General features: G+C 38.6%; 1 protein-coding gene across 5 annotated transcripts in view; it reads left to right on the top strand.

Annotated features, from left to right (window-relative positions):
* Nucleotides 1-27997, top strand: part of TRIM44 (tripartite motif containing 44) — a 120377-nt gene that overhangs the window by 68846 nt on the left and 23534 nt on the right. The window contains exons 5-6 of one of the 5 annotated variants that reach the window (XM_076002030.1): nucleotides 3803-3863; nucleotides 5876-5944. The exons of the other annotated variants lie outside the window; for them this stretch is intronic. Of the exons in view, the coding sequence (XP_075858145.1) occupies nucleotides 3803-3863; nucleotides 5876-5944 (130 nt within the window). The remainder of the gene's footprint in view (nucleotides 1-3802; nucleotides 3864-5875; nucleotides 5945-27997) is intronic. 5 annotated transcript variants of the gene reach the window in all.

Here is a 27997-nt window from a genome sequence, read left to right as displayed (position 1 = left end):
GCCTAGTTTTGGGGATATAATTGTCAGGAGGAATATAAATCTTGTATCAAATATGGAGTGAAAAGAATCTATGTATAGATTTTATAATTTGATAGATTTTTTTTAACCTTCTCAGTTTTGTCTCTTTAAAAATTATCCAGAGGCTATATGCTAGTTACTCTTTTTTTTTTCTCCTCTAAATGAATAACCATATGTTCCTGAGATACAGCATTGCTCTTTCTGACTACCTAGGTTGTAGAGAGAAAAGAGGACTAAGTCAGTAATACCCTTAGGTTTCTTTTGTCTTCATTGCAAATGATTGCAAATTCATGGTTTGGTTGTTGTGTTGGCTTCATTTCTGGAGGCCTATCTGGAAGCCAAATAAAATGGCTATGATAGTTGTGACATGGAATGAAACTATCAAGGCTGCTTATTACGCAGAGTGGAGTTCTAATATTTAAGTTGGCCTTCAGCATGAGGAGTCTCTTAACTTTCACATTTCCCTCTTATGGAACCTGAGCTGACTTTGTTTTCCCACACCAATATGGTTTGTTTATCCCCTGCGTTAATCAGATGAACGATGAAGCCATGCTATGCATTGTGCTGCCTTTCTATACCAAAAGCAAGCCTCTTTGCTAAAGTAATTGATTTTTAGAAATTTGCCTGTGAGGCTTACAACTTTATTTTATATATTAACCAGAGAATCCATTCACTGCTGGAAAATTCTGCCGAGGTGCCTCTAGCTTATTGCATATGCCATCAGCTAGAAATGCTGACTAGGAACAGTCTGAATTCTAACATGCCTTTTCTGGCTTCATAATACTAAAAAAAAGGGGGGGGGGAGCACCCAGTAAGAAGGGGCCTGGCTGTCATGCTTTGTTCTACTCTAATCAACTTTTGTTTGCCCACCAGGAAAGTAGTTAAGATATTTTGCAGGCCAGCCTTGTTTATATATTTTACCTCAGAGCTTATCAGGATAACATTTGCCTCTAGTAGCTCTGTTTTCTAACCTCTCGGACAGGAAAGATTGCAGAGCAATTCTTCATTCATTTGTTCAGCAAACATCTTAGACTGCCTAATGCAGGGGTCCTCAAACTTTCTAAACAGGGGGCCAGTTCACTGTCGCTCTGACTGTTGGAAGGCCGTTGGAGAGTGCAGGCACACATTCCACACAGGCGCACTGTGGGCCTGGGACAAGTTGGCTGCTAAGCAGGACAGGCAGCAGCGGCAGAAATACCCGTTGGGCCAGATAAATGTCCTCAGTGGGCCACATGTGGCCTGTGGGCTGTAGTTTGAGGACGCCTGGGGTGTACCAGTTCCCATACTAGGTGTATTAGTCCATTTGTGTTGCTATTAAGGGATGCCTGAGGTTGGGTAATTTTTATAAAGAAAAGAAGTTTATTTGGCTCATAGTTATGCAGACTGTACAAGAAACATGGTGCCAACATCTATTTCTGGTGAGGGATTCAGAGAGCTTCCAATCAAGGTGGAAGTCAACGGGGGAGCAGGTGTATCATGTGGCAAGAATGGCAGCAGGAGAAAGAGGAGGTGGTGCCAGGCTCTTTTAAACAACCAGTTCTCATGGGAACTAATAAAGTGAGAACTCACTCATTGCTTGGGAAGGGCACAAGCCTTTTATGAGGGATCTACCCTTATGACCCCTTCACTAGGCCCCACTTCCAACACTGGGGATCGAATTTCAACAAGAGATTTGGAGAAGCCAAACATCCAAACCACATTACTAGGCCTCAGGGATATGAAGATGACTAAGATTTTTTTCCCTGCATTTAAAGATCTCAAAGTCTAGTTAAGAGCTAAATAAACAATTTATATTAATAATTTCATATTTAGGTACAGTATAATAATCATTATCATGACAAATTATTATAAAGAAGCAATTAGTGCCAACTATGTATGAAGAAATATTTTAAACATTTACTTATACTGTTTCTCACAACAGTCCTAGTAAGTGGTTAATACATTATCTTTATTTCTCATCTGAAATGAGAATACTGAGTTGCAAGAGAGGGTCTACATTCATGAGATCACACAACTAAAAAGCAGTAGAGCCAGCATTCAAACTGAAGTAGTCTGACTTCAGAACATAAACTCCTAACTGTGGCTCTCTAGTGATTCTCTAAAATAAATAGTTGTAGGATACAACTAACTCAGAATAAAGAATCAGAAAAAATAACATGTCTTTTGGACCTTGACAAATGGGTAGGGCTGGGCTTTTTCAGATGGAAAGGATAGGAAGGCTGTCCAATCAGAGAGACCAGCAGCAAGTATAAAGGCTTAGAGGAGCAAAAACGCATGTGCTGTGTAGGGAATGGTGAGTAACTGTATGACTGGACTGGGGCAGGAGATGAGACTAAAAGGTGGATTGAGTCCAGCTTATAAAGACTGTGGTATGCCAAGTTGAGGCATCCAAAAGTTGTTAATACTTTGTTACACTTTACCTCTTGGCTACAGCATTGCCCGATTATAGAAGAAAGTATTTTCCTTTTGGGCTTGCTCTTTTAGATGGAACAAAAACCAAAGTAGTTGTAAGAAGAAACTGTCTATTTGCTTTGTGTCCTATTTTGATAGCTCCTACCTTCTTCTTCTTCTTCTTTTTTTTTTTTTTTTTTGAGACAGTCTCACTCTGTTACCCAGGCTAGAGTGCCATGGCATCAGCCTAGCTCACAGCAACCTCAAACCTAGGCTCAAGCAATCCTCCTGCCTTAGCCTCCAGAGTGGCTGGGACTACAGGTGTATGCCACCATGCCTGGCTATTTTTTCTATTTTTAGTTGCCCGTCTAATTTTTTTGTATTTTTAGTAGAGATGAGATCTCACTCTTGCTCAGGCTGGTCTCGAACTCCTGACCTCAAATGATCCTTCCACCTTGCCCTCCCAGAGTGTTAGGATTACAGGTGTGAGCCACCATGCCTGACCCCTTCCTCTAATTTAAAATCAAGTTTGGAAATTAAGTCAGTCCTCATTTAATATCAATAGGTTCTTAGAAACAGACTTTAAGTGAAATGATATATAATAAACCCATTTTACCGTAGGCTAGTTGATATAAATAATAGTTTAGAAAGATTAAGAAAAATTAACAAAAACAGGTAAGATAATTATTAATATTTACCTAGTTATTCCAGTTTAGAGTCTCAGGTTGCTGGAACATAATACAGCAGCTCAAGACCCAAGGTAGGAACCAACCCTGGACAGGACGCCATTCCATCTCAGGACGCACTCATACCTACACCCACACTCACTCAGACTGGGACAGTTTAGACACCCCAGTTCACATCTTTGAGATGTGAAGAAAACTGGAGTACCTGTAGAAAACCCATGCAGACATGGAGAGAATGTGCAAACTGCACACAGACAGTGGCTCTGGGTGGGAATCAGTTTTTCTTTTCTCATCAATGTTATAACGAAACAGTGTTAGACAAAACAGTGTTATTCAAGGGCCTAATGTAGTTATCTAGTTCCTTCTAAATTAAGGGAGAAAAGCAATAGTAAAGCCCCAGCATTTTCCACATTATTTGAGGGCATAGATATTTTACTTAAAAGATAAAGAATTGATGTGAAAGAATGTCACGTTGGTCTCTGAATTAGATCCAATGCTAAAGAGTCTGGCTACAGCCTACTTCTCTTTTTTCCTTGTTTGTCTTCATAAACATTTTGGACTGGCACTAAACAGCATAGATTTTAGAAAGTTAAAAAACTCCAGTCTCTTTTTTTAAGAATAACTAAATTTGATGTCCTTGGTTATGGATGGCCTCTCACCTGTGTGTAGCCACAGCAAAATTGTTTGCGGTGTCTTTTTCATTTTAGGAGAAGCCTGCTGGTCTCAAGCATCTTCTTGCTTCTTTTCCCAGTGAGAGGCAGGCAAGAGGTCAGTAATTCCATTTTCCTGATAGCTTCCAAAGGTCCTTCCTTTTTTTGGTAAACTCTATGTGGCTGAACCGCATTCACCTCTTCATCCAGAAACCTACAGCAGGTATCTGTAGCTGCTGCTGGGAGCACATGCTGGTGGAGTTTTTTGTTTGTTTTTCTTTTCAAGATAGTATGAAGGTTAGACTCAATGAGTACAGGTTTTCTTAAAATTAGAACTTACAGGGAGGTGGCTTCACAACTTTAAGAAAGGTGGCCAAAGGCTGAGATAAAATTGAGGTGCTCTAAATGGTGAAGTTTGGGCCATTGGTAAAATTCATGTGCCTGTTCTTGTTTAGACTCAGTACCTAAACATGAGTGGTTGCAGGTCATAAAAAAATAATTTCTTATTCACCAGTAAGAGTTTCAGGGAAGGAAAACACTTTATTATATAAATGCCTCATTCCCCCTACTCCTTACTACCACTACCAGTTATTCCCCATAGGTTGCAATGTGGTTGTAAAATGGAAAAGTATTTGTTTTCTTGGTGAGTACGTGTTTCCTTACCCTCTGGTTCTGTCAATTCTATTTAAAGAAAAGTGAGATTGAGTATGAGAAAAATAGTGCAGAGAGGGAGGAGCTGACAGAATTGCTGCAAAGATGGGGAGAGAAGCATTTCCCAGCTGTGCCTGGCTGCTAGATGCATCTTGCTCTAGATGTACTATCACTCATGCAAGGACTAGTTAAAACTGACCAAGTTGCCAACTTTGCCCTAACTTTCAGGATTGTCCAGGATTAATAGTTAACCAACAGTAACAGTGATACCTGCATATGTATTGAACATTAAGTAGGAGCTAGACCTATATGTTATATATTTCAAAGCTTTAAAACAACTCTGTGAAGTATAGTTATTCTGATCCCCCCTTTGTATATGAGGAAATTGATACTATAAGAGGTTAAGTAACTAAGTAATGATCATGTAGTTAGAGATTGACTTAACCAGGATTAGAACCCAGATCTATCCAGCTTAAAATTCTGTGCTTCCAACCTTTACTGTCCTACCTTTGTCAGGAGATGGAAAATTCATGTCTCTTAACTTCTTAGCTGGGGAATAAGTGAAGCTGATGGATAGGATTATGGCAAACCAACAGGGATTTGGCATTTTTATCATAAAATGTTTTTCATTTTCTTTATTGAATGTTAACTAGCAGTTTGAGAAGAAAGTTGAGGTGGAGCTTGCCAGGAAAGTGCCTAAGGTAGAATAAACAGGAACTTCTCTCCTCATACAGGTAAACATTAGTTTGCTCCCTGGCTTTTGTGGAGCCAGCAACTGCCATTGCCTCTTCTGAAAGAGCCACTGTTCACCCAGTGGCAGGTGCAGGCCAACTGTTGCCATGGTAACAGCAGGAGAGGCAAGCAGTTTAATTCTAGAACTGATAATTAACTGGGGGTGAGGTGGGGGTGGGGAGAGAAATGGGGGGATAATTGTTGCAGGAGGGAAAACTTAGCAATTACCAGCAAGCTGCATAGATGAAAAGGCCAAGCACAGATGCTTCAGCACAGCATGCTCCTAGCTTTCAGTGCTCATCCCCTCTGGTTAGGAATTTTTGATAAACTAGAATGTAGGGTCAAGTCCCTAGCCAACCAAGTCTCTTTAAGGAACCACATGAGGAAAGAAGAATGTTACATAGACTATGAAAGGAAATGCAGGGGGCCAGATGAATGACTACCCTAACTGACACCACTCGGCCAGATGCAATCCAGAAATGCTATCTAAATTCTATAGGAAGAATTCATGCTTGGGGATAAAATAGGACCCACAAAGCATATTTATGAATTTCTACTTCTTTGGATGGAATGGGGGAGGGTGGCTTATTTGAAGGAAAATAAAAGGAGGACTTGTAGAGATGATAAACTTCTTTAGGTACTTGATCCTCATGGCTACTGGTCTACCAACCCTCAAGAGATTGTATTAATGAAAGTAGCACTCACATGAGTGGTGATCTATCTCATTTAATCCTCTTAACAACCTAGGAAGAAGATGCTATTATTCTCATTTCAGACTCAGAGATGTTCATTACCTTGACCAAGGTCACAGAGCTAGTAAGTCAATGTACTGAATCCTATTATCCATTGCACTGTATTTATAAAATAGAACCTATACTACTCTATAGGAAAATGATGGTCCCAATCTAGAATAAAATCAGACTTGAGTAGATGTAAACTATCTATAATAAAAAGGAAAATAGTTTTTTCCTAGTAAAGTAAGGTAAGCTGCAAAATAAAAATTACTAAATGAGCAATATTGGAGAATGTCCTGTTGTGTTTTTGAGGTCTATCAGGCTGACAGCTCAAGATTAGCCTTATGTCCTAAGCCCTGATTAGGTGAATAAGTATGACTCATGACTCCTTCCTAACTTGTTTCTGTGGCTCAAGGTGGGTTAAGAATCAGAAGAGGAGGTGACTTGGTAACATTAAACAATGCAAATAGACTGTCAAAGGCTTGTCAAATGATCTATTTTAACTAAACTTCCAAGATGTATATATTTTTCTTGGGAAAAAATGCCACTGTATATAGCAAGACTTCCCTGTATTCCTCTGTGTGTGTGTGTGTGTGTGTGTGTGTGTGTGTGTGTGTGTGTGTGTGTGTGTGTGTGTGAGAGAGAGAGAGAGAGAGAGAGAGAGAGAGAGAGAGAGAAGGAGAAGGTATTTTACTTTAAAACAGTGAGTCTCAAGGAGGAGAAACATAGCATTCAGTCAGCAGTGTTTATGGAGCAGCTACTTTGTTACAGCATTGTCTTTGGTGTTAGGGATAGGGTTGTGGACAGAACATTCAAAGTCCCTGTCCTCAAAGAGCTAACATTCTAGAACCTTTCAAGTAAGGGTTTAGATATGGTATATAATTGAAAAACACATTTTAAAGAGACCTATTAGTCCTGTTTTTAAAACCTATTATAGAAAATGAAAATTATCCATTTGTTCCTGGCAGGTAGGAAAATATGCAAAAGCTAGAATAAGAGAGCAGTATAGGTTGCTGATCACTACTTAAAACTATGAGCTTACTTTCGATTTTCCAGAGATTTGACAAACTAATAAGTTGATGTTGCTTTTGCAAGTAAAACAATTAATATCAAAATTTGGGAGCTCTGCTGACACAATAATTATGCTAGAAAATGTAATTTTGCCTGCATAATAGAGATGAGATTATTTCAAGGAGATCTCATTAATGTGCTGTTCATCAACAAAAAGCAGTGTAACCTTTTTCTTATTAGATTAGTACAGGGTCATGATACAAAAGGCTGGAATAATTCTCAGTCCTTTGTTCTAAGAAAATTAAGCACTGTCTAGAAGTCTAGATATAGAAGTTGAAATCATGGAAGACAGAAAAATAGTGTGGCTACCCATTCCAAATCTCCATGAGCCTTCTGTCATTTCTACAGGATTCATTCTTTTACCCATTTATTTAATAAATTTAAACAAATGTCTACTATGTGCCAGGCAGTGCTTAGATGTTAGAGCTGTAGTAGAAAGCAAAAACTAGACCCAGCCCTTGTTTTTGTGTGCTTACCATGTAGTGATGATCTGTCGTTCATATTTCAGTGTTTAAGGGGCATACATTTGTTCTGTGTCTGTTCAACTCTTTATAAGTTTAAAGAATCAGCAACCTACTGAAAAAATGCATGTCACATGCAAGTATAATTGAAATCAGCCCAATTCAGGGCTTCCAAGATATATTAGACTAAACACTAGTTGAGTTGTCAACTTGCTCTTCTAAACTAGGGTTCCATGGCTCAATAAGTTTGGCAAAAGCTGTTTATATACCCACCTCTTGGAGTTCTACAAGTACCATGGTATGATAAAGACTTGGATCAGGCCTGTGATAATGAAATATGTTTATGTTGTTTAACCTAGCATTCTTATTGACCATAAGACTTATTGACCATAAGACTATTTTAACCCCTATCAAATAAATATACTTTAGAAGTGTTCCTCAAGATATACTGAGGGGAATGCTGTTCATTCTGCACTAGATGTTGGGACCTGTTGCTAATGATTTGTCAGGCAGAAAGAAGATATAAGAAATGTTTAGCATCTATATACCCTTAGTTTGAAATATCCTCTTCATCGTACTTTCCTTCAAATAGTTGGGATGTCTAGACCATTTCTCTACTACTATTGATATAATTTATTTGCAGCACAAAAGTGTAACTATCAGAGGTAATATGAAGCTAACACATATTCTGGGGAAAAGGAGGTCTAGAGAGGAGGACTGTTGGGCTATTTTTGAAAAATAACATTAAAATAACTAAACTTGGATATTCATAATCCCATTAAAAATAAAATATCATAAATAAGTTTTGTGTTATTTTCATCTTAGTAATGTAATTTTATTTCTATTTTTAACAATAACAAAGCCATGGTACCATTATATACCAAGTCCCCAGCACATTGCCTAGCACAGAGTAGGCACTCAAATATTGGTTAAATGAATGAATGGATCAGTAACAAGGGACATTTCTAAATACAAAACAGTGACGTTTTTCTAGTTTTAAGTCACTATAAAGTAGGCTTATCCTTTTTTCTCATGATAGTGCCTCTTAAATGTGGTAGCTATCACATGCTTATTATCACATGTTGGGAGGAACCAAGAAAATAATACAAATAAAAGTATTTTACAAACTGTTAAGTACAATGTCTAAGGAGTACTTTTTATTTTTTTTACTAATGATCATGGAAGTGCTCAGCATTCGACATGTCAAAAATTTCCCTAATATGACCAAGCCTAGATGTCAAATGAATTATATGCTAGGATCACAGTAGTCTAACTTAAAGGCTAAGAAAGGAGGGCACTAAGACCAGGATGTCAGGCCTTCAGTAGAACCTCTCTGTCTCTCGATTTTCTCATCAGCCATCTAGGGGCAATAGTACCTACTCTGTATAAAGAATCAAGTGAGATAATATATGTGAATGCTGGTATATAAGAAATGCAAATAAGAAGTGTAAAGGATACCATATACCCTTTAAAAGTGTACTATAAACAAGTGAGATAGGATTAGATGAAATAAAGTTAAGTCTTTTTATAATGGTATGTGTTAAGACATAATTGTATTTATACTTATGATTCAAATATGAGTCATTTAAACAAACATTTACCAGAAATAACAGAGGAAACAAAATTAACCTTGATCAGCACCATTACAACTTACAGGGTACACACAGACATTCCATTTCCTTATTCTCTCAATCCTGAGCAGTAGGTTTACTATCCCTATATTACATAGATAAGGAAATTGAATGAGAGTGTGTTCTAGGTTGCCCAAATAGAACTAGAAGTGGCAAGAGTCAGCACTTAAAGTAAGGCCGTAGCCTTCTGCATGCCCTGCCTTTGCACTCTTAGCTACTTTTTTTTCAAACAGCTACTTTTTTTTAAAACGTAACTCTGGTTTTGTCCTCTCTTCCCAAAATGCTTTTACCCTTGTCTTCACCTTCTTAGTTCATGGCGTCATCTTGTCTCAGGTCAGTAGCCTAGGAGTAATCCTCAACATCTCTTTCTTTTCTGTGCATTCCACATCCACTTAATCAGCAAATTGTATCAGATTTACCTTCAAGTATACATCATTTTTTTTTTTTTTTTGAGACATCATCTCACTCTTTTGTACGGGCTATCATGCCGTGGTGTCAGCCTAGCTTACAGCAACCTCAAACTCCTGGGCTCAAGCAATCCTCCTGCCTCAGCCTCCTGAGTAGCTGGGACTACAGGCATGTGCCACATGCCCGGCTAATTTTTTCTCTATATATGTTTAGTTGGCCAATTAATTTCTTTCTATTTTTAGTAGAGACGGGGTCTCACTCTTGCTCAGGCTGGTTTCAAACTCCTGACCTTGAGCGATCCGTCTGCCTCGGCCTCCCAGAGTGCTAGAATTACAGGCGTGAGCCACTGTGCTGGGCCAGTATACATCAAATTTAAAGACTTATTACCATCCTGGTTCAAGCCACATAATTTCTCTTCAAGAATCCTACTGCCGTTCACCTGTTGCCACTCTTACTCATTCTTACTTCCACCCCAGGCCCTCATTCCATTCTTCACATAGACACTAGAGTGAACTTACAGGATACAAAGATCAACTAGTTCTCCTATTCATAACACTCCAGTATGAATTATATTGTGTCTGGAATTTGCTTCAGAATAACTCCGGAGGAAGGGGGCCTATGAAATCCTACAAGATGAGGCTGCCACCTACTTATTTCCCCATCCTCACACCAACTATTCACCTCATTGTTAAGTCATGCTGCATTCTTACTCTTCTTCAAACAGTTGTGGACTTTCTTCTTCTTTCAGGGCCTTTGTGCTCACGTTCCCTTCTGCCTAGATGCTTATCCCTAGATCTTCGTTTGGCTCACTCACTTATCCAGGTCTCTGCTAAAATAGTCCTTAATTTTTTACCCTTTGGTTTTCTGCATATACTTGTCACTGCGTGAAAGTGTATTACGTATTCAACTTATTTTCTGTCTTCTCCACTAGATATAAGTGTCATGAGGGTAAAAACTGTCTTTTTCACAGCTGCATTCTCTAGAACATGACCCAATTTATTTTTTGAATACATAAATAGCTTTGCAAACACTGTTTTCTAAGTTGTGGAGAGAATACTGGTTTGGAATAAGAAAACCTTAGATTCCCTTGATTATATTCTCAGTCTATCACCTGGTGTAGGTCATTTCCTTCAGCAGTTAATTGTAAGTCTGCTTTTGTTATCCACAGGATGGGATAATAGTTGAGGGGGGGGTATATGAACAAATATAAGTCCTTTGACTTACAAGTCCTTTGAAAATGGTAAGGTATTATAGACATGGCTGAAAAAGCCTGCATATGAGTCTCAGAGCCTGATCTCCTTCCAGGACAGCACTGGTAGGAAATTTATACGTCTATTTCTTCAGTGTTTCTCTGCAGCTCTATACTCTTACAACCTGGCAGAGACTCTACTCTGGCAATGTTAGAATCCCAAGTCTAGGTCCTTCATTCATCCTTAAACTCTGGCCTAAAGAATAACTTACTTGCCCAAGCTTTATGGTTCCTAGTAGCTGTGTGAAATAATGCTTATGCATGATAATTTTTGCTAAGAACCAAGTAATATTAAGGCACTGAAGGCAGTTCACTTTGGCAGGGCTACCTTAATGACAGGAAAGTCTTCTCTTGGTTATTTTTATTCCTGTTTCTAGAACATACCAGATTATGCTTAAGTAAATGAGTAAATACTGTTATTACTGAAACCAGATCTATCCTAATGCTGTTTGGAATAAGAAAGCTCCTGCCATGCAGTTGCCAAATTGATTTAAAGGAACTGACTCTCCTACCTCAAGCACTAGTACCTGCCACCTCCCCACCCCAACCCCTACGCTCCAGGTACATAGGATTCCTTTCAGAAAGTCATATCCTTTGCTATTTTCTGTCCCTGACCACTTAGCCTCTGTGGTGGTCTTAGTAGTTCAGCCCTCTTCTCCTCATACCTCATAACTCTGACCAGTGTAGGTACTCATTGTTCCAAAACATTTCTTTCTCAGTAGAAGCTGACAGGTAATGTAGTCCAAGTTCTGTTTGCTATTATTTTGTGTTGACACTTGTGCCATGGATCTTGTGGCAGTGAAGCTCTGTACCAAATAAGTAATACCTGATAGTGAATGTGCTATTGTTCATACGAAAGAAGGACAAAAAGATGGTTTCTTCATGAAGTGTAAGGACTGGATTATTCTAAGAGCCTAACTTGGTACTGCCTCTCCTCCCAGGTTGAGGGGAGGGGAGGATAATGAGACGGAGGAATTGTTACGAGCTTCTGGAGACAGCACGATAGCTGAGAAGGATTGTAGTACCAAGAGGGGATGGTGGCTATGAGGTGCGGGACTAAGAGAATCATGCCTTCCTGCCTCTACTTTGGTCCTTTAGTTCTTTCTGAACTGAGTCAAATTATAAATATTGGTTCTATATCAAGATCATGAATGGGGAAAAATAAAATGGTTTTCCATTATTTCTGTGAATAATAATAATATTAATAAAATTATAGTGGAATCAATTTATTGAATACTTCCTAAGTGACTAGTAAATGCTAAGCACTTTACACATGATTATTGGCTTGGGCCTTGAGACTTTGTGTTAGAGGTATTCTTTCTTATTCTTTAACATTTTTTAGTAACCTTTGAGTGATTGCCTAAAAGAAAGGTGCACTCATATTACCTACTATTTACTCTAGTGCTCTGCTGTTATGGAGACTGAACTATCTTCTTTTTTAGCCAATTCCTACCTTTTTTTCAAGGTCCAACTTAGTTGCTTCTTTTCCGATGAATCTTTCTTTGATCCTCCAATCTTTATAGTTCATTTTTGTGTTTTTTGTGGTTTTTTTAAGTTGGCAGATAAAATTATATATATTGTATACATCGTGTTTTAGCTATGTATACATTGTGGAATGATTAAACTAGCTAATTAACATGTACATTACCTTACATAGTTATATACATTTTTGTGGTGAGAGCACTTAACATTCACTCTCTTAGCATTTTTCAAGAACATGTATTGTCATTAGCTATAGTCACACTAGATCTCTTGAACTTATTCCTCCTTATCTAACTGTAATTTTGTATCCTTTGACTAACAACTCCCTAACCCCTCTCTCCAATTGCCCCAGCCTCTGATAAGCACAATTCCATTCTACTTCTATGAGATCAACTTTTTAAAATTCCACATTTGAGTGAGGTCATGCAGCATGTGCCTGTCTTATTTTGCTTAACATAATGTCCTTCAGATTCATCCATATCATTACAAATAACAAGCTTTTGTTTTTATGGGTGTATAGTATTCCATTGTGTATGTATACTACATTTTCTTTATGCATTCATCCATTGATGGCCACTTGCATTGTTTCCACATCTTGGCTATTGTGAATATAGTTTATTTTTGGACTTACCACTTTCTTCTCTATTTTATAATTATGTATCTGCTATATCACACCTGTAGCCTTTGAGTACCTGAATGGCAGCATCTACTTGATTTTTCTTTATCTCTATAAATGTAGCAGGTCTCTTATACTATTTGCTGATTATATATATGAGCATACTTTGCCATGTTCTAGACTTGGAAAATAACTGACTAGGACTCATGAACCCATGGCCATTCCTTAGAATAATGATCATCATGGCCATAATAGCTAACACTGATGAGGGCTTATTATGGCCAGACACTGTTCTGAGAGTGCTACATGGCATAATTCCATTAAATCCTTAAAATAACCCCGTAGGAGTAGATACTATTATCATCCCCATATTTCAGATGAGAAAAATTGAGCATAGAAAGATTAAATAATTTGTCCAAGGTCACATAGCTAGTAAATGGTAGGGCCAGTGTTTGAACCAAAGCTGTCTGGCTGCAGAGTCATATGACCATCGTTGGCTTGCACCAAAATAAATTAAACTTCTCCCATGCATGGCTACTCTAAAGATGGGTCTAAATCTAACTATTCAAGGCTGGCTTCTTTGCTATTTTTATTTAAAGCTGACTCATTTGTCCTGTCTACTGTTTTAGCCTTCTCAGAAAGACAGGGATGCAGCAGGGAGAGCTTTGGAGGGAGTAAACTGTACTCTCAAGGCTATGGCAGAAGAGCCAAGGGAAGATTTGGGCAGTGCTCTTTTCCTTGTCCTTGTCAAGTGACTGGCTACAGGTGCTTTCATGACAGTGGCTGCCCTTTCAGCTTCAGACTTGTGTGCCTTGTACATGATAAATGAGAACAGTGGCCTGTCTGAACCAGTGTTAAAGCAGACTACCCTGCGGAAAAGCAGGGTGTGAACTCAAATTTATTGTCCTTAGACATTTCCTAAAATAAACAACTTTTTGTGTTGACTTCTTCTTTTCCAACTGACGCCTAACCATTTCCTTCTACTTTTAAAATAATCTTTCTAGGTGGCAATTTCTCCTCCTCCCTGTCTTTGAGTGATAGCTCTGACATTTTGGAAGAATGAAGTAATATTCTTCTTCAAAGGTTATGTCTCTGTCAAACCTAAAAGTTGTTTAAAGTTCAGTCTTTGCCTCTTGAGCTCTGAGTCAAGGTGAGGAGTGCCCAACCCAGACTTCTGACTCTGTGAGGACTGAAAGTAAGAGTGAACTCTTGGTCTGCACCAGCCATAGTCGATTAGTGAACAAGTCTTTATTGAGCTAGGTTGTTAGGCTTATGATGTGATGCAGTCTTTGGCCTCAAGTTGCTTACAATCAAGGGTAAATGAGAAGAGTCAAGATTATAATACATGAAATAATCAGACAGTTAGATAATACATAATTAAGAACCAAATGTGTACTTCAAACTATAGGTTGTAAGAGTTCTCTCACAAATCAGTGTGATGCACTGGTTATAGAATATGAACTTTGGGATTAAAGGTTCTGATTTTCAGTTCCAGCTTTACTGTCTACTAGCTATATAACCCTTAGCCCTACTATTTAAACTCCCTAAGCCTTGGTTTTCTTATCCACAGATTGGTGATGATAATGGTATCTAAAATAAGGCTGCTGTGAGGCTTAAATGAGATCATTCATTCAGTAAAAAAAAAGACAAGATTGCCTTCTTTGTGCAAGGCACTGTTTAAATGCATAGAATATACAAATGACCCTGAAATCTCAGTTGTGATAACAAGTGTTTATTTCTCCATTTACTGCATGTCTATTGTGGATCAGCTTTTGCTCTGCTCCCTTCTCCTTCATTCTAAGACCAGGACTAAAGAAGAGCATGTCCCTGTGTGGGACATGCTGGCAAAGGGCAAAGAGCAATGGCAAAATCATGCAACCCACCCCAGTAGAGCAGAGAATCACTATTGAAACAGAATGAGAAGTGATTTCAGATGGGAAGAAGAATAATCCTGAAGGTCAACTTAATTAGAACATTATTGCAGTGATGCAGATGAAAGATCTTGAAGTTCTAGACTTGGATAAGAACAGTAGCAAAGGGGAGAAAAGAGTAGGTGGGGTAAACAAGGATGGGAAAATAGAGAGGACTTAGTAAGTAGCTATATTTGAGGAATAAAGGAGAAGAATGAAGCTAAGTCAAAAGTACTGGCTTCCAAGCTTAGCTCTGGCACTACTTAGTTATGTAAACTCAGACAAGTCATTGAACCTCTCTGGGCTTGATTGTGAATATACATAAAATTAAAGTCCTGAGTTTGATGTGGCCCCTAAGGTTACTTCTAGCTCTATCCCTCTGTAACTCCAGGGTGCTTGTTCTGGGAGACCACAGACTATTGGGAGTGGTACTATTGCAAGGGAAAGTTAATTTGGAGAGAAAGATATAACAGCATCATTTTGCATTTGTCTGAGCCCCTTAGGTTTTGTGCCTTTTTATCTTTGCTTATAGCCCTCACTTTCTCCTTGGCTCCCATGTAATCTATAAAGGAGATAGAATTTATTCTTCATCTCTAATGTGGGATCCTTTGGAACAGATCATGGGACTAATGCACAGTGGGTCTTGTGCACAGTGCTTTTCTAGTATCTTTTGGTATCCTAACATCTCTTTATGCTTCCACCAGCATATTTCACAGTAGGATAGCATCTTGACAAATGTCAGCCAAGGAGCCCATCTGAGGAGAAACTTTATTTTTCCCTATTCCCACAGATCCATAGAATCAGAAACTTTTGCCAACTCCTCCTCCTCCTTAAGGGCATGCTTCTGCCTCTCTTATATCCCTTACTTGCTCCTTCCAATGGGAAGAGGAGCAATGTGTCTGTTTGGTGACAGTCTGACAATCATTTGGCCCCTCTTTGTTGTGAAGGGTTAATGTGTTAACAATCCCTGCACTGAAAAGACAACATGGTCTTATCTTTCTCTCTTTTTTTTTCTGCTTTCTTGGATCACCTGGTTCAGTGAGGGTGGGCCTTCTTTGCTCTTCTGAAGCAGATTAGGAAGGAATCACCTATGACAGACCCATACAGATGTTTGTTCCAACTTCTCCATCAGTGACTAGACAAGTGAATCAGGTCAATTCTCTGGGATTTAGATAACTTTAATTTAGTGGGAAGGGTGGACTATCTATCTATCTATTTATTTATTTTAATTACAGGGTCTCACTTTGTCACCCAGGCTAGGGTACAGGGGTGCGATCATAGCTCACTGAGGCATCTACTGTAGCCTCAGACACCAGTCCATCTAAGTCAGCACTGTGCTTTATTAATTGCGTCTCCATGAGCAAAAGTAGTACCTTGATCACTGTTTAGCTCCTTAGTTTCTGCTCTCCCTGTTTGAAATTGGAGAATACAGTGAATAAGTGACACCATGACATTCAGCAAAACTCTTTCAACATCACATCACAGTTGTAAATGGCCTCCTATTCACTTTCCTCAGCTTTGCCAGTAGAAGAGTGCAATTATAAAAGAGGAAGGCCATTTTTCCCCTGTATCATGGGAAGTTGTTTACAAAGCTGATTTGCCATTATCTGCTTGACCCATAAACTGTGTTTCTAAGAACTCAGTCCAGCTCTATATCCTGGCATTTTAAACATTTCAAATTTTTTTATTTAAATGATTACTTTGACTATTCAGTATTAAACTTATCGCACAATATGAGCTTCCTCAAGATGACAGTTGTACTTAATAGTTTGGGAGGGTTGTACTTAATAGTTTGGGAGGGACAGTTTAACCTCCTTTTCATCCACCTCATCCCATATCCCTTACAGTATTTTGAAATATAACTTGTTATCTATCTATCTATTTATTTATTTTAATTACAGGGTCTCACTCTGTCACCCAGGCTAGGGTACAGGGGTGCGATCATAGCTCACTGCAGCCTCGAACTCCTGAGCTCAAGCAATCCTCCTGCCCTAGCCTCCTGAGTAGCTGGAATAACAAGTGTGCACCACCATGTCTGGCTAATTTTTTAAAAAAATTTTTATAAAGATGAAGTCTTGTTATGTTGCCCAGGCTGATCTCTAACTCCTGGCCTCAAGTGAGCCTTCTACCTCAACCTCCCAAAATGCTGGGAATTTAGGCATTAGCCACCAGCTAGAACAAAACTTTTTAACTGGCATGTACTTAATAAATTCTGACAAGATATCAAAAAGTATTGGTACTTTTTTTTTTTTTACTAAAATGACAGGCTAACTCAATTGAAATGGCTAAACCATTTATTTGTGTGCATAGTTGCAACCACAGTTGATTTGGAAATATTTTAAATTTTATTTATTGTTCCAGGACCTCTCTCACGAGACAGAGCTAATGGGCGTTGATTTATTTCATAAGCATGTGTACCAGATACTCTGTGAGGCACAACAGAGATAAAGAATAAGCCATGGGCCCTGCTCTCAAGGAATAATAGTCCATTTCAGAAATAAGATTCCTGAGTAAAGAATTATAATCTACCAGTATGCGAACCCACATAGAAGTGTGTTAAGTGCTATGGGAGTCACAGTAAAAAGTGACTAGTTCTTGCTAGGGAATAAGGGAAGATTTCACAGATGGTGACTCATTCAGACCAGTGACCTGAACAGAGCTATACAATCTAAGTTGACTGGTGATGGGTAGAGAATAGACATCATAAAAGTAGGCACAATTAGTTACAAGGGGATTTTGAACCATGGTTCACAAAGTGGAAAGTGTGTAGAGGTGGGGAGGAGAGTCAAGTGGTTTATAGGGCTTCTCCTTCCCAAGTCAGGGGCAGGGCAGAAGAGTAAATTGGGAAAGGCAGGCAAAACTGAATGATACTCTACTGTGCTACCCCACAGAGGCAAACCAATGTATAATCTAAGGTGTCAACTTAGATTTTTCTTAACACACACTTTTTCTTACAGTTAGACAACAAAGTGCCCCTAAATGGCCACATTCAGCAACCATTCCAGAACATATTCCATTCTTGCATTCTTGGCATTTGACATATAGAGTAGTGATCGTTCAACCAGCATATATTTCCTACCACTGTTGCTCATTTGCTGTGGCCTCTTGCAGGCCAAGGTATACGAAGAAAACCATGAATTTGGTGCCAATTTAGTTCCATCTCTTTACTAATTCAGTGACCGTGAGTAAGTTCCAACTTCTTAGAGCCTCTCTTCCCTGATTCACAAAATGGGGTTGACTTGTGCCTCACCAGCTTCCCTGGCTACTTATGAGGACCACCTGATAAATGTGTGTTGACAAATGACTTTGCGAACAGTGAAGCACTATACAAATGAGTTCAGTTATTACTAGATTATTAAAGGTTGAGTTTTAGCTTTTTTTACTGACATTTAGCATGAGGTACTAAGAAATAGATGCTGTCGTATCTGCTTACCCGAGTCTATGGTTTTAGGCAAGATTAATAAGCACACCAAATTTCCAGTTCTCCAGCTCTAACTCCCAGGCCGTCTTAAGGAATTGGAATTTCTTGAGTGAAAGGTGTAATGGAAGTTAATAGATGCACACTCCTACATCAATGTGTGTATCATAATTGCCCCCATGTGTGATAAAGGACCTTTCGTTTTTTCTGTTTTTGAGCTGGAATTATTTCAATCATTATAATGGTATTAAATGGGCTTTTATCTGGGTGGTTTCTTTAGTTTGATGATGATGATGAGAGAAAAACATAGATCACAAATGTGATTTGACTGAGGATTATCTTTACTTAGATGTGGATAAGAACAAAGAAAACAATCAGACTTGTCCACATACAAGATCACCTCTGTATCCCTCCTGTGTCAGTCACAGGTTGGGTATGCAGTAGATAATCCTCTGTGCTGCTGCGCTATTCCAGGATGCAGAATTAAGGATAGAAGGTTGGAGGTGCTGCTAGCTCTTTTTTTTTTTTTTTTTTTTAGCTTTTTCTGTGGTTGTATTATGTCTCTGTGCTGTCTTGGGAATAATGAGGAAACATTATGCTCATAATATTCTTTCTCTAGGGGAAAGAAGGTTATCCACATATATATACACACACACACACAGACATATATGAAAATTTACCGCCATAGATGTATTATTTGAAGAGATGCAACTTGATGTCGTGGAGGGACCATGGGCTTTGAAGTTATACAGACGTAGATTCAGAAATCAAATCCTACATTAACTATTTTCTAACCTTAAAATCTGTACCCCCATAATATGCCGAAATAAAAAAAAAAAAACTAAAAAAAAAAGAAAAAAAATCCTACATTAACTATTTTCTAATGGATTTGACCTTGGGAAGTTACGTAACCTCTGAGAACTTCAGTGTTCCCACCTGTACAATGCAGGTAATGGTGCAGATATGTGATCTCCTAAGACAGGGTCTAGCACATAGAGGCTCATTGAGTGGTGGCTGTAGTGACGATTACGCAGGCTCCTGGCCCTGAGAAATTATTCATCCAAGTGGAGGCTGACTGCTAAATGGCAGCTGCAGTGAAAATTTTAATCAGAAAGTAGGGAGCTCCACTCTAAAACCATAGTCCATAAGGCTGCTCACAGCCCTCTGCTGCAGTAATTCAGTGAATCACATTCAGGGAGCTTTGGGGAAGGAGAATACTGCCCAGGGCTTAGTAGACAAAAGGCACAACAGAAATTTAGGTAGAGAATGGAGATTGAAAACTCAGTGATTTGATTGTAGGTGGCCCAAAGAGAGTGTCTAACATGGATTTGAACTTTTGAGTGTAGACTATAGAACAGAGTTTAAAGCAGTCTTATTATTTAATCCCTGCTATGTGGCAGGCACCATGCAAAGTAGCTTGCATACTTAACTGAATATATTCCTCATGGCAGCCCTGTAAGGTAGGTGGGATTGTTCCCATTTTTCAAATGAGTAAAAGAAGCTAAATAATTTATTGAAAGTCACCTAGCGAGTAAATTAAGGGTTAACATTCAACCCAGTTTTGTCTGGTTCCAAATCCCACATTTTTCCCCACTATGCCTGACTCACCGCCACCAGATTTTAGAGCCCACTTGCTTAGTCTAATAATTTCTACTTGGGGTCTTCAGATCCCAAGCGGGTCCATGATGATAGAAATAAATTCTTTGCACCATTTTCATTATTTCAGACATTTTAATGGGAAATCTTACATTTAGTTGTAGCAAGGTTACACTTGATAACAAAATGCCAAGTTTCTTTGCTTAGGATGCAGTTAATGTTAACTGTTTTTCTTCCATAGTGACCTAATTTGTCAGTTATTGATGTATTTAATTCATGTAAGAAAACTAAATATTAAAAAATGCTGTTTGTTAGACAAAGACTTTCAAATTCTGAAGCCATAGAGGGTAAATGGAGTTCCTTGATGATAAAGAGATGATGATATATTGTTGAATCTGAAGACTGCAAACTGATCAGTTGTCAGCCAAATCTGGCCTAAGGATATGTTTTGTTAGGCTTTTAAAGTGTTTTTTCAGTTTATGAATTACTGATTAGCATGTAAAAATTAGAAAATTTCACATAAAAAATAGATTTTTCTGCTTCTTTTGAACATTGAAAAGTTCTGGTAATACTGGATCCACATTGCTCCATGACATGACCAGTTGGAGCTGACTTGTTACTTAGGTGGGCGTTGTGCTAGTTTACCACAGCTTCCACCTGTCCCAGGTTTATTCATTTATGATACTTATCATGCCCTCTAAACATTTGAGTCTGTGATGCCTGCGCTAGTTCAGACGCCTGGCCTGTGTTGATGCTTGGTTATAGAGTAAAACCCACTTCCTAGCTGTGATCATTCACACCTTTTGTACCCTGTACAGTTTTGTGTCTTCTTCTTTTTCTTAGGTTGTTATTTTGGGTCTTTAATATAAACTTGTCTATTTGCTTCCACTATGTCTTTGAGAATAGGAGCCATATTCTCATCAATTCAGCAAACACTTTTAGCATTGTTTCGATGGCTAGAAATGTAAAGAAGAATCATACAGAGCTCTCACCCTGAAGAAGGTCATAGTATAGCCTTGTCTCTTTTTAATTTATGAAAGCATCTAGTACTCTGTTAGGTAACAAGTGACTGTTCAGGACCTGTTTGCTGGAGTGCAGTGATTAGCAGCATGGGATTTGGTATTAGAAAGAGGTAGGTTAGAGTACTGACCCCCACTATTTATTGACCATTTAGGCAATTTATGTAAACTCTTCAGCTTCAGTTTTCTTGTCTGTAAAATAGGAATAATTACAGCACTTATGGGATGAAGTGAGGATTGAATGACCTCATGGTTGTAAGGGATTAAGTTATGATGTGTAAGATTAAATAACTGCCCAATATGTGGTAACTTGTATTACTAGGGCTGGACATGCAGTTGGTGCTCAGTTGATGCTTACTGAATGAACAAATGAATAGATAGAATGAATTGAGTGTAAAGAATTAAATGTATTCAAACAGACACATAGCTGTAATGGCCGATATCACGAAAAGTGTCTCCAGCAGGCCAGGGGACTGCAGATTTTTGATGGCTTTGAATGCCCTGGTTTTGATGAGACTACAGGAAGCAGATGTTGTGGCAGAATGACTGCCTAAAGTTCTTTAAAATAGATTTATAAGCTTACCTCTGTGGGATAACATCAGCCCCAGTTTCATATAAGTTGATATAAAGTTGAGAAGAGAGGAATAATATTCTCTAATAATTCTCTAATATTCTTGCAAAGTAGACTTGTGCTCAGTGTTTTGAGAATGTACTCAGGACTTCAAAATTGGCATGTGGGCTAGACTCCCTGATACCGCAGCTTGAGGTTATCTCCCTGAAGAATCATAGCAGTTGCTAAGGTGACCACTAGAATGAGAATAGCATCAAACTTTCCTGGGCTTCCTGGATTGCTTCCTCTTTCTATAGCATTAAAGGTAGGCAGAGGGGAACTAACTTATTTACTATGTGCCTGTCTCATTTAATTGTTAAACTGATCCTCTGAAACAATTTACTATAGTGATGACAAAACTGAAGCTCAGAGCAATAAAAGGGATATGTTCCAGTTCTCATATATGTTATAAATGTCAAGGCCAGGACTTTGGCTCTTTCCACAACTCCACATAGCCTCTCAAAGCCAACCTCACCACCCTACAGTAGTGCCCATCAACCCCATCCCCACCCCTGCACCCAAAAGGAAACTTAATGCCAGCAAAATGGATTTACCGAGTGAACACACACTCTCACCTTTTTATTCATTTTCAACACATACTGAAGGACTTCAAAAAATTCATGGAAAAATGGAATTAAAAGACAAAAATTAAAATATGAACTTTATTTTTCAACATAAGCTCCATCAAATTCAAGTGATGATACCAGCCATTTAATCCATCCCTAAAAAACTGAGGGTCCTGGGAATTTAACCATGTCAGTGTTGTCCTTTTTTACATTATTAACGGATTAAAAATGGGCACCCTTTAAAGATTTTATAGGATTAGGAAACAAAAAGAAGTTAGGAGGAGTCCAGTCAGGACTGTAAGGTGGATTCCTAATGATTCCCATCAAAACTCTTACAAAATTGCCCTTGTTTGATGAGAGGAATGGGAAAGAGAATGGTCATGGTAGAGAAGGACTCTCTGCTGAAACTTTCTCCGGCATTTTTCTGCTAAAGCTTTGGCTAACTTTCTCAAAACATTCTTATGGTAAGCAGATGTTATTGTTCTTTGGCCCTCCAGAAAGTCAACAAACAAAATGCCTTGAGCATAGCAAAAAACTGTTGCCATGGTCTTTGCTCTTGCCCAGTCTGTTTTTGCCATAACTGGACCATTTCCACTTCTTGGTAGCAATTGCTTTGTGCTTTGCCTTCAGGATCATACTGATAGAGCCATGTTTCATTTCCTGTTACAGTTCTTCTAAGAAATGCTTCAGGATCTTGATCCACTTATTTAAAATTTCCATTAAAATCTCTGATCTTATCTGCAGCCAATCTGGGCACACAAGTTTGGCACTCACCAAGTGGAAAGTTTGGTCACTTTTTTCAGTCAGATTTGTGTAAGCTGAACCAATTGAGATGTCTGCAGTGTCAGCTATTGTTTCTGCTATTAATGATCAGTCTTCTTCAATTAGGGCATGAATAAGATTGTGAATGGTCTGTGCTGTGGGCTTTATCTTCAACATTGTCTTGTCTTAAAAACAAGTTATCCATTTGTAAACTGCTGGTTTCCTTGGGGCATTGTCCCCATAACCTTTTTAAAAAGCATCACCATTCTTCCACCTTAAACTTCACCATAAATTTGATGTTTGTTCTTGATTCAATTTTAGCAGAATTTATGTTGCTCTGATAGGGACTCTTTTCAAACGATCTTATCTTTCTTTCTTAGTGCCTCAAACTTGATCCTGTTCAGACATATTATAACAAGTTAGTTGGAGTTTATTTTAGTACAAAAAAAATTGAAATGCATGCCTAACTTTTTCATGATACACATTTTCCATGAACTTTTTGAAGAGCCCTCATATTTATGAAGCACCGACATTATACAAGGCATAGCTCTTGGTGCTGAGAATATAGGGTGAATAAGTCAGAGAAGATCCTTTCTCTGGTAGAATTTAATTCTAGTGGGAAATGATAGACAAAAATCTAGTAAGCCACTAAATGAACACAGTAATTTTGGATAACAAAGTTAGAAAGAAAATGACACAGGGTGATCTGGTAGAAAGGGACTGGGGAGAAGAAGCCACTTATAGGTAAGGTGTGGAAGGTTTTCAAAGAAGGACTAAGGAGGTCACTTTTGAGCTGAAACCTGACTGAACAAAGGAGATAGCCAAGCAAAATTGGACACGGCGAGTGTTACAGGCAAAGAGACAGGGAGTTCAGACCCACATCAGACTATTTCACCTTTTAGCCCTTTTTTTTCTTTTTTTATGTAATGTGCTTTACAGTGGAGCATGTTTCTGATTTATAATCTTGAATGGTGGTATTATATTATTTGGCATTATTCTTTTCCTGGGTATTTTGGCAGTGGGGCTAGTAATCTTTCTTCAAGAAGGCTGTGATCTATCTATACAAGTCCCAGACACAGGCTGGCTTAATAGGAGGAAGACATGAGATTTTATATGTTTCCTAGCAGAGAACTACATACCTTATTAGACTCAGCCTGAGGAGCTGCTCACTGATTAAGGGATGGTCAGGACCCAGATATGCTAGGGTTGGCAGGAAGCCTCCAGAGCCCCAGCCACACAAATAGAACTCAAGACACCTCTGAAGTGAGCCACTGGATGATATGAACATTTGTTTTGGTGCCAAACAAAGAAGGAAATTAAATTATTTTTGTGTAGATAAGTGTAGACTAAATAAATGGTGTAAAATAAATTTGGGAGTAGGAGTAGGGTAATGTCATGAACTCAGACAAGGACCAAGTGGAATAACCTTTAAAATGATAACAATCACTGCCTAGATATGCTTTTCCAACCCAGAGTTCCTGAAAGTCATAACAAGAATTAGAAAGCTGCTTGCATTGTTGCAAATATACAAATTAATGATAAGGCTACACAGGCTATTGTTTACTTCGTGTCCTTTTCAAATCATTCTTTCATTGGTTTACTCAATATTTCAGCAAACTCTTAATGAGTTATCTACTGTGTGCCAGGTGCCATGCTAAGTGCTAGGAATTTTTTAAATGGCTAAAATAAAGATTCTTGTTGTTAAGACATTTTAATCATCTAGTGGGGGAAACAGACGAGTAAATGAATCATTACAAAACAATATAACATGTACTGATAGAGGTGTTTATGGAGTGCTCTGAGAAGTCCAAAGGGTGGGAAGAGCATTAATCCAGCTGGGGATAGGGTCTTAGAAAACTTCCTAAAGGAGATATTGCTAAATCTCACTCTTAAAGGACATATATAAATTAGCCAGATGGATCCAAGGAAATGAAATTCTTGGCAAAGGAAAGATCATATACTTATGTGTAGGGCTTTTAATTCTCCAGAGTACTTATGCATTGTAGCAGTTAGAATTGTGTTCAGCATGAGTAACAGAAAACTCTGGTATCAGTAGCTTAAGCAAATAAAGGTTTATTTGTTTCACGGACTAGGTTTAGAGAGAGGTGACTGCTGGTTTTTGTTGAGTAATGGTGTCAGGACTGCCACATGTCTCTGAGATACCCTGGGCTTTTCCTTCATGCTTTTTGTTGCCTGATAATTGAAAAAGGGCCGAAGCATTGGGTATTATATCCATGTTCAGACATGAAGAAGGGCCATGACTCTGTTAATCAGGAAAGTAAACACTTTCTCAAGGAGCACCCTGCCATCACTAACACCAAACCAGAAGACTTACCCTTCTGAGTCATATGCTTGAGCAGGGCTAGCCAGCCACCCCTAACTGTAGTGTAGACTACGTCCAAAATATTTAGCTCTTTCACTCTCTGTAGTAGAAGGAAGCAAGGAGAGTGAGTTGGGAATGACTACTAAGTCAACCAATCAGTAGTGTCTGCCAAACATATAATGTCAGTTGCCTCTTTTTTAAAGTTCATGAGGTGGGAAGAACAGGTATTATCAGCTCCACTTTGTAGAAGAAGAGACATTTGGATAGCTAGGTGATACTTAAAATCACAGAGCCAGACGTTTATTTAGTGGTAACAAAAACAAAAGTTAATATCGATCATATGTATGCTTATTATATACGAGACTCCATGCTAAGCACTTTACATACATTCTCACATTTCTTCCTCAGGCAATCCTGTGAGGTAGGCTCTCCTCATTTTAAAGATGTATCCAAGTAACAGATCTGAGGTGTATGGAGATACTGACAAAACTTGCCCAGGATCACAAAGCAAGCATATAGCAGAGTCAGGATTCAAACTTCAGTTCTCTAGAATGTCAGCCTGATGCTCTTTTTGCCTCTTTTACCTTTAAACTTTCAAAACTTTCTCCCTATGGATCCAGTGAACGTACTATCTCACTGAAATTGCCCAGAGCCCTTAAAGCTACCCATGCCCCTGTGACTCCTTTTTATTTATGTGACCCACTCCTGTTTCTTCATTATTGCTTTTTATGGACACAGAATCTAGTAACACATTATTTCAAATGTCCTGCCATTATGAATGCATTTCCTTTCATTGTAATAGCACCAACCATAATGAATACATTTTGTATCCGTGCAGATGTCACTGGTGTTTTCAATGCTCCATTCTAATTTATGTTGGAAAATGAATACTTAAAGTATTGCCCAGGCTCCCATTACTCCAGAGGAAATGAGGGATGCCCTGTGTGTGTGCATATGTTTTTGCATTCATGCAGCAGATAGAATGTTTTGGTCAGAATGAATTGTGGGCCTGAAATGTCCCTCTACCCTCTCCCAGAAGGGTACATTGAAAGTAATTTGCTGTGCATATCAGCAGACCTTGTGCAAGCAGGTTTCTTTGTGAATGAGTGCTTGGGTCTACTTAATGGGCACAAATTGTAGTCAAATGTCATTATGAGAGAAAGAGGAAAAGTGCTGATTGTGGGATCCAGGTTTTGGGGTACCCCAAGGTCTTCTTGCCATCATGTGCATAGCTAGCAGCGGTTGCTGATACGCTTGTTGCCAACAGTCACCCCTTCTGTCAGCTACACACTGACATAGCCTTCAATGTAGAGAGTGAATAGTGAGACAGAGACCCACTGGGGAGCAGAATGTTTTGGGCTTAAGATTAGTTATGTGAACTGATCTTCATGGAAGAGTCAGTCCAGGAGGTAGAGGATGGTAATAGACTCTGTAAATCTGGACCGTGGTAGGTTATAGCTCCTTTGTATCAAAGAGCTAGAGTGCTCAGCTATCCAAGAAATGACCCCATTATGTTTGAAACAATATGTGGGCCATAATGCTCTAGACATCTGCTTGTCTGTGGGGGGTTCTTGGAGTGATATCTTTTCAGATACATCTATGCCAAACATTTTTCTGAGGCTTGGGGTCTCAGCAGTTAAAAAGTACCTGGAAGATAACTTGTAAGATCTAATATTATGAATCCTCATTCAAGGGTTCTGGGTATTTAAAAAGTAGGGTAGTAGTTTATAGAATATAAGAGTTTCCCAAGTTTCTAGAAAATACTACATTTTTATACAATATGTATTCCAGGTATAGGTAGACAGTACCTATTCCATACCTATTTAAATCTTTTTTTTTCTATTTATTTTTTATTTGTAGTATTCATGGAGTACAAGAACAGTTTTGTTACATTGACATATTGTGGTGAAGTCAGGGCCTTTATTGCACATATCACTGAAGCAATACACATTGCACCCACCAAGCAACCTCCCATCATCCACCTCCCTCCCACCTCCATTTAAATCTTGAAAGTATGCAGGAGGTTCCCCTTAATAAAAAATTGGCTGCTCGGTTTAGGATTACTGGCTCTGTAATTGCAAGGCAGATCAAAGAGTAGTGGTTGCAAATTGAATTTAGAATGTGAGGTGGGTATGTGTATGTAAGTATGTATATATACATATACAGTATGCACATATATTAAAGGGTCTGAAAATGTTTGTTTTGCCTCTAACAAAAAAAGGGCAAGATTTTTTTCTAAAATTTGGCTTGGGGAAAAGCAAAATTTCTCTATCTTTAAGTGATCTTAAGTCCCATCAGATTTTTATTGCTGAAAATCTATGAAAAAACTGGGTTGTAGAATTTCATTATCTCTCATATTCTTTTTCACAGGGAGTGCCTTCCCCTCTTCGAGTCTCTCTAGCCTTAATTTTTACACAGTGTATCACCTGACTCTTATGTCAATACCTGAAAGACAGACTTGCAATAACTATCAAACTTCCAAATCTCTCCAGAAATATAAGCCTAGATAAGATTGATGCAATAACCTTAAAGAAATTATTGTTCTTTGCTTCCTTTTTGCCAAAAAGCTACTATACTGAAAAGTTTACTGAAAATTCTGTAGAACCAAATATACTGTATTTTCTAGCCTTGAATTGAATCTCTGAGTCCTATATTCTCCATTTTTGCAAGTTCAAATAGCAGTAATGCCTGCTGTATCCCCTAAAAGAAAACAGCAAAAGGCAAAACCTTCAGAGCTCTGCATGTCTGAGCAGTCTGCCTCACTGTTCACCATCTCCTCAGGGACAGTGACTCGCCCTGGGGCAGGGTTAGTCTTGCTTCAACCTAGAAAGCCTTTCTGAAAGGGATGCAGAAATGAAAATGCAGATAGAAACTGTCTACTGCAGCACTGGCTTCACGTTTCTGTGGACAGAGTGCAGGAGAAAGATGCAGTTAGTTTACCATCAGAGCAGCTTTGAGTTAGAGTTGCAGAAAACTAAAACCTGACTCCACACCCCTATTGGAGTTACACCTC

The sequence above is a fragment of the Microcebus murinus genome, chromosome 4 (assembly GCF_040939455.1).
Source record: "Microcebus murinus isolate Inina chromosome 4, M.murinus_Inina_mat1.0, whole genome shotgun sequence".
Lineage (NCBI taxonomy): Eukaryota > Metazoa > Chordata > Mammalia > Primates > Cheirogaleidae > Microcebus > Microcebus murinus.
This window is presented reverse-complemented; position numbering and strand designations above follow the sequence as displayed.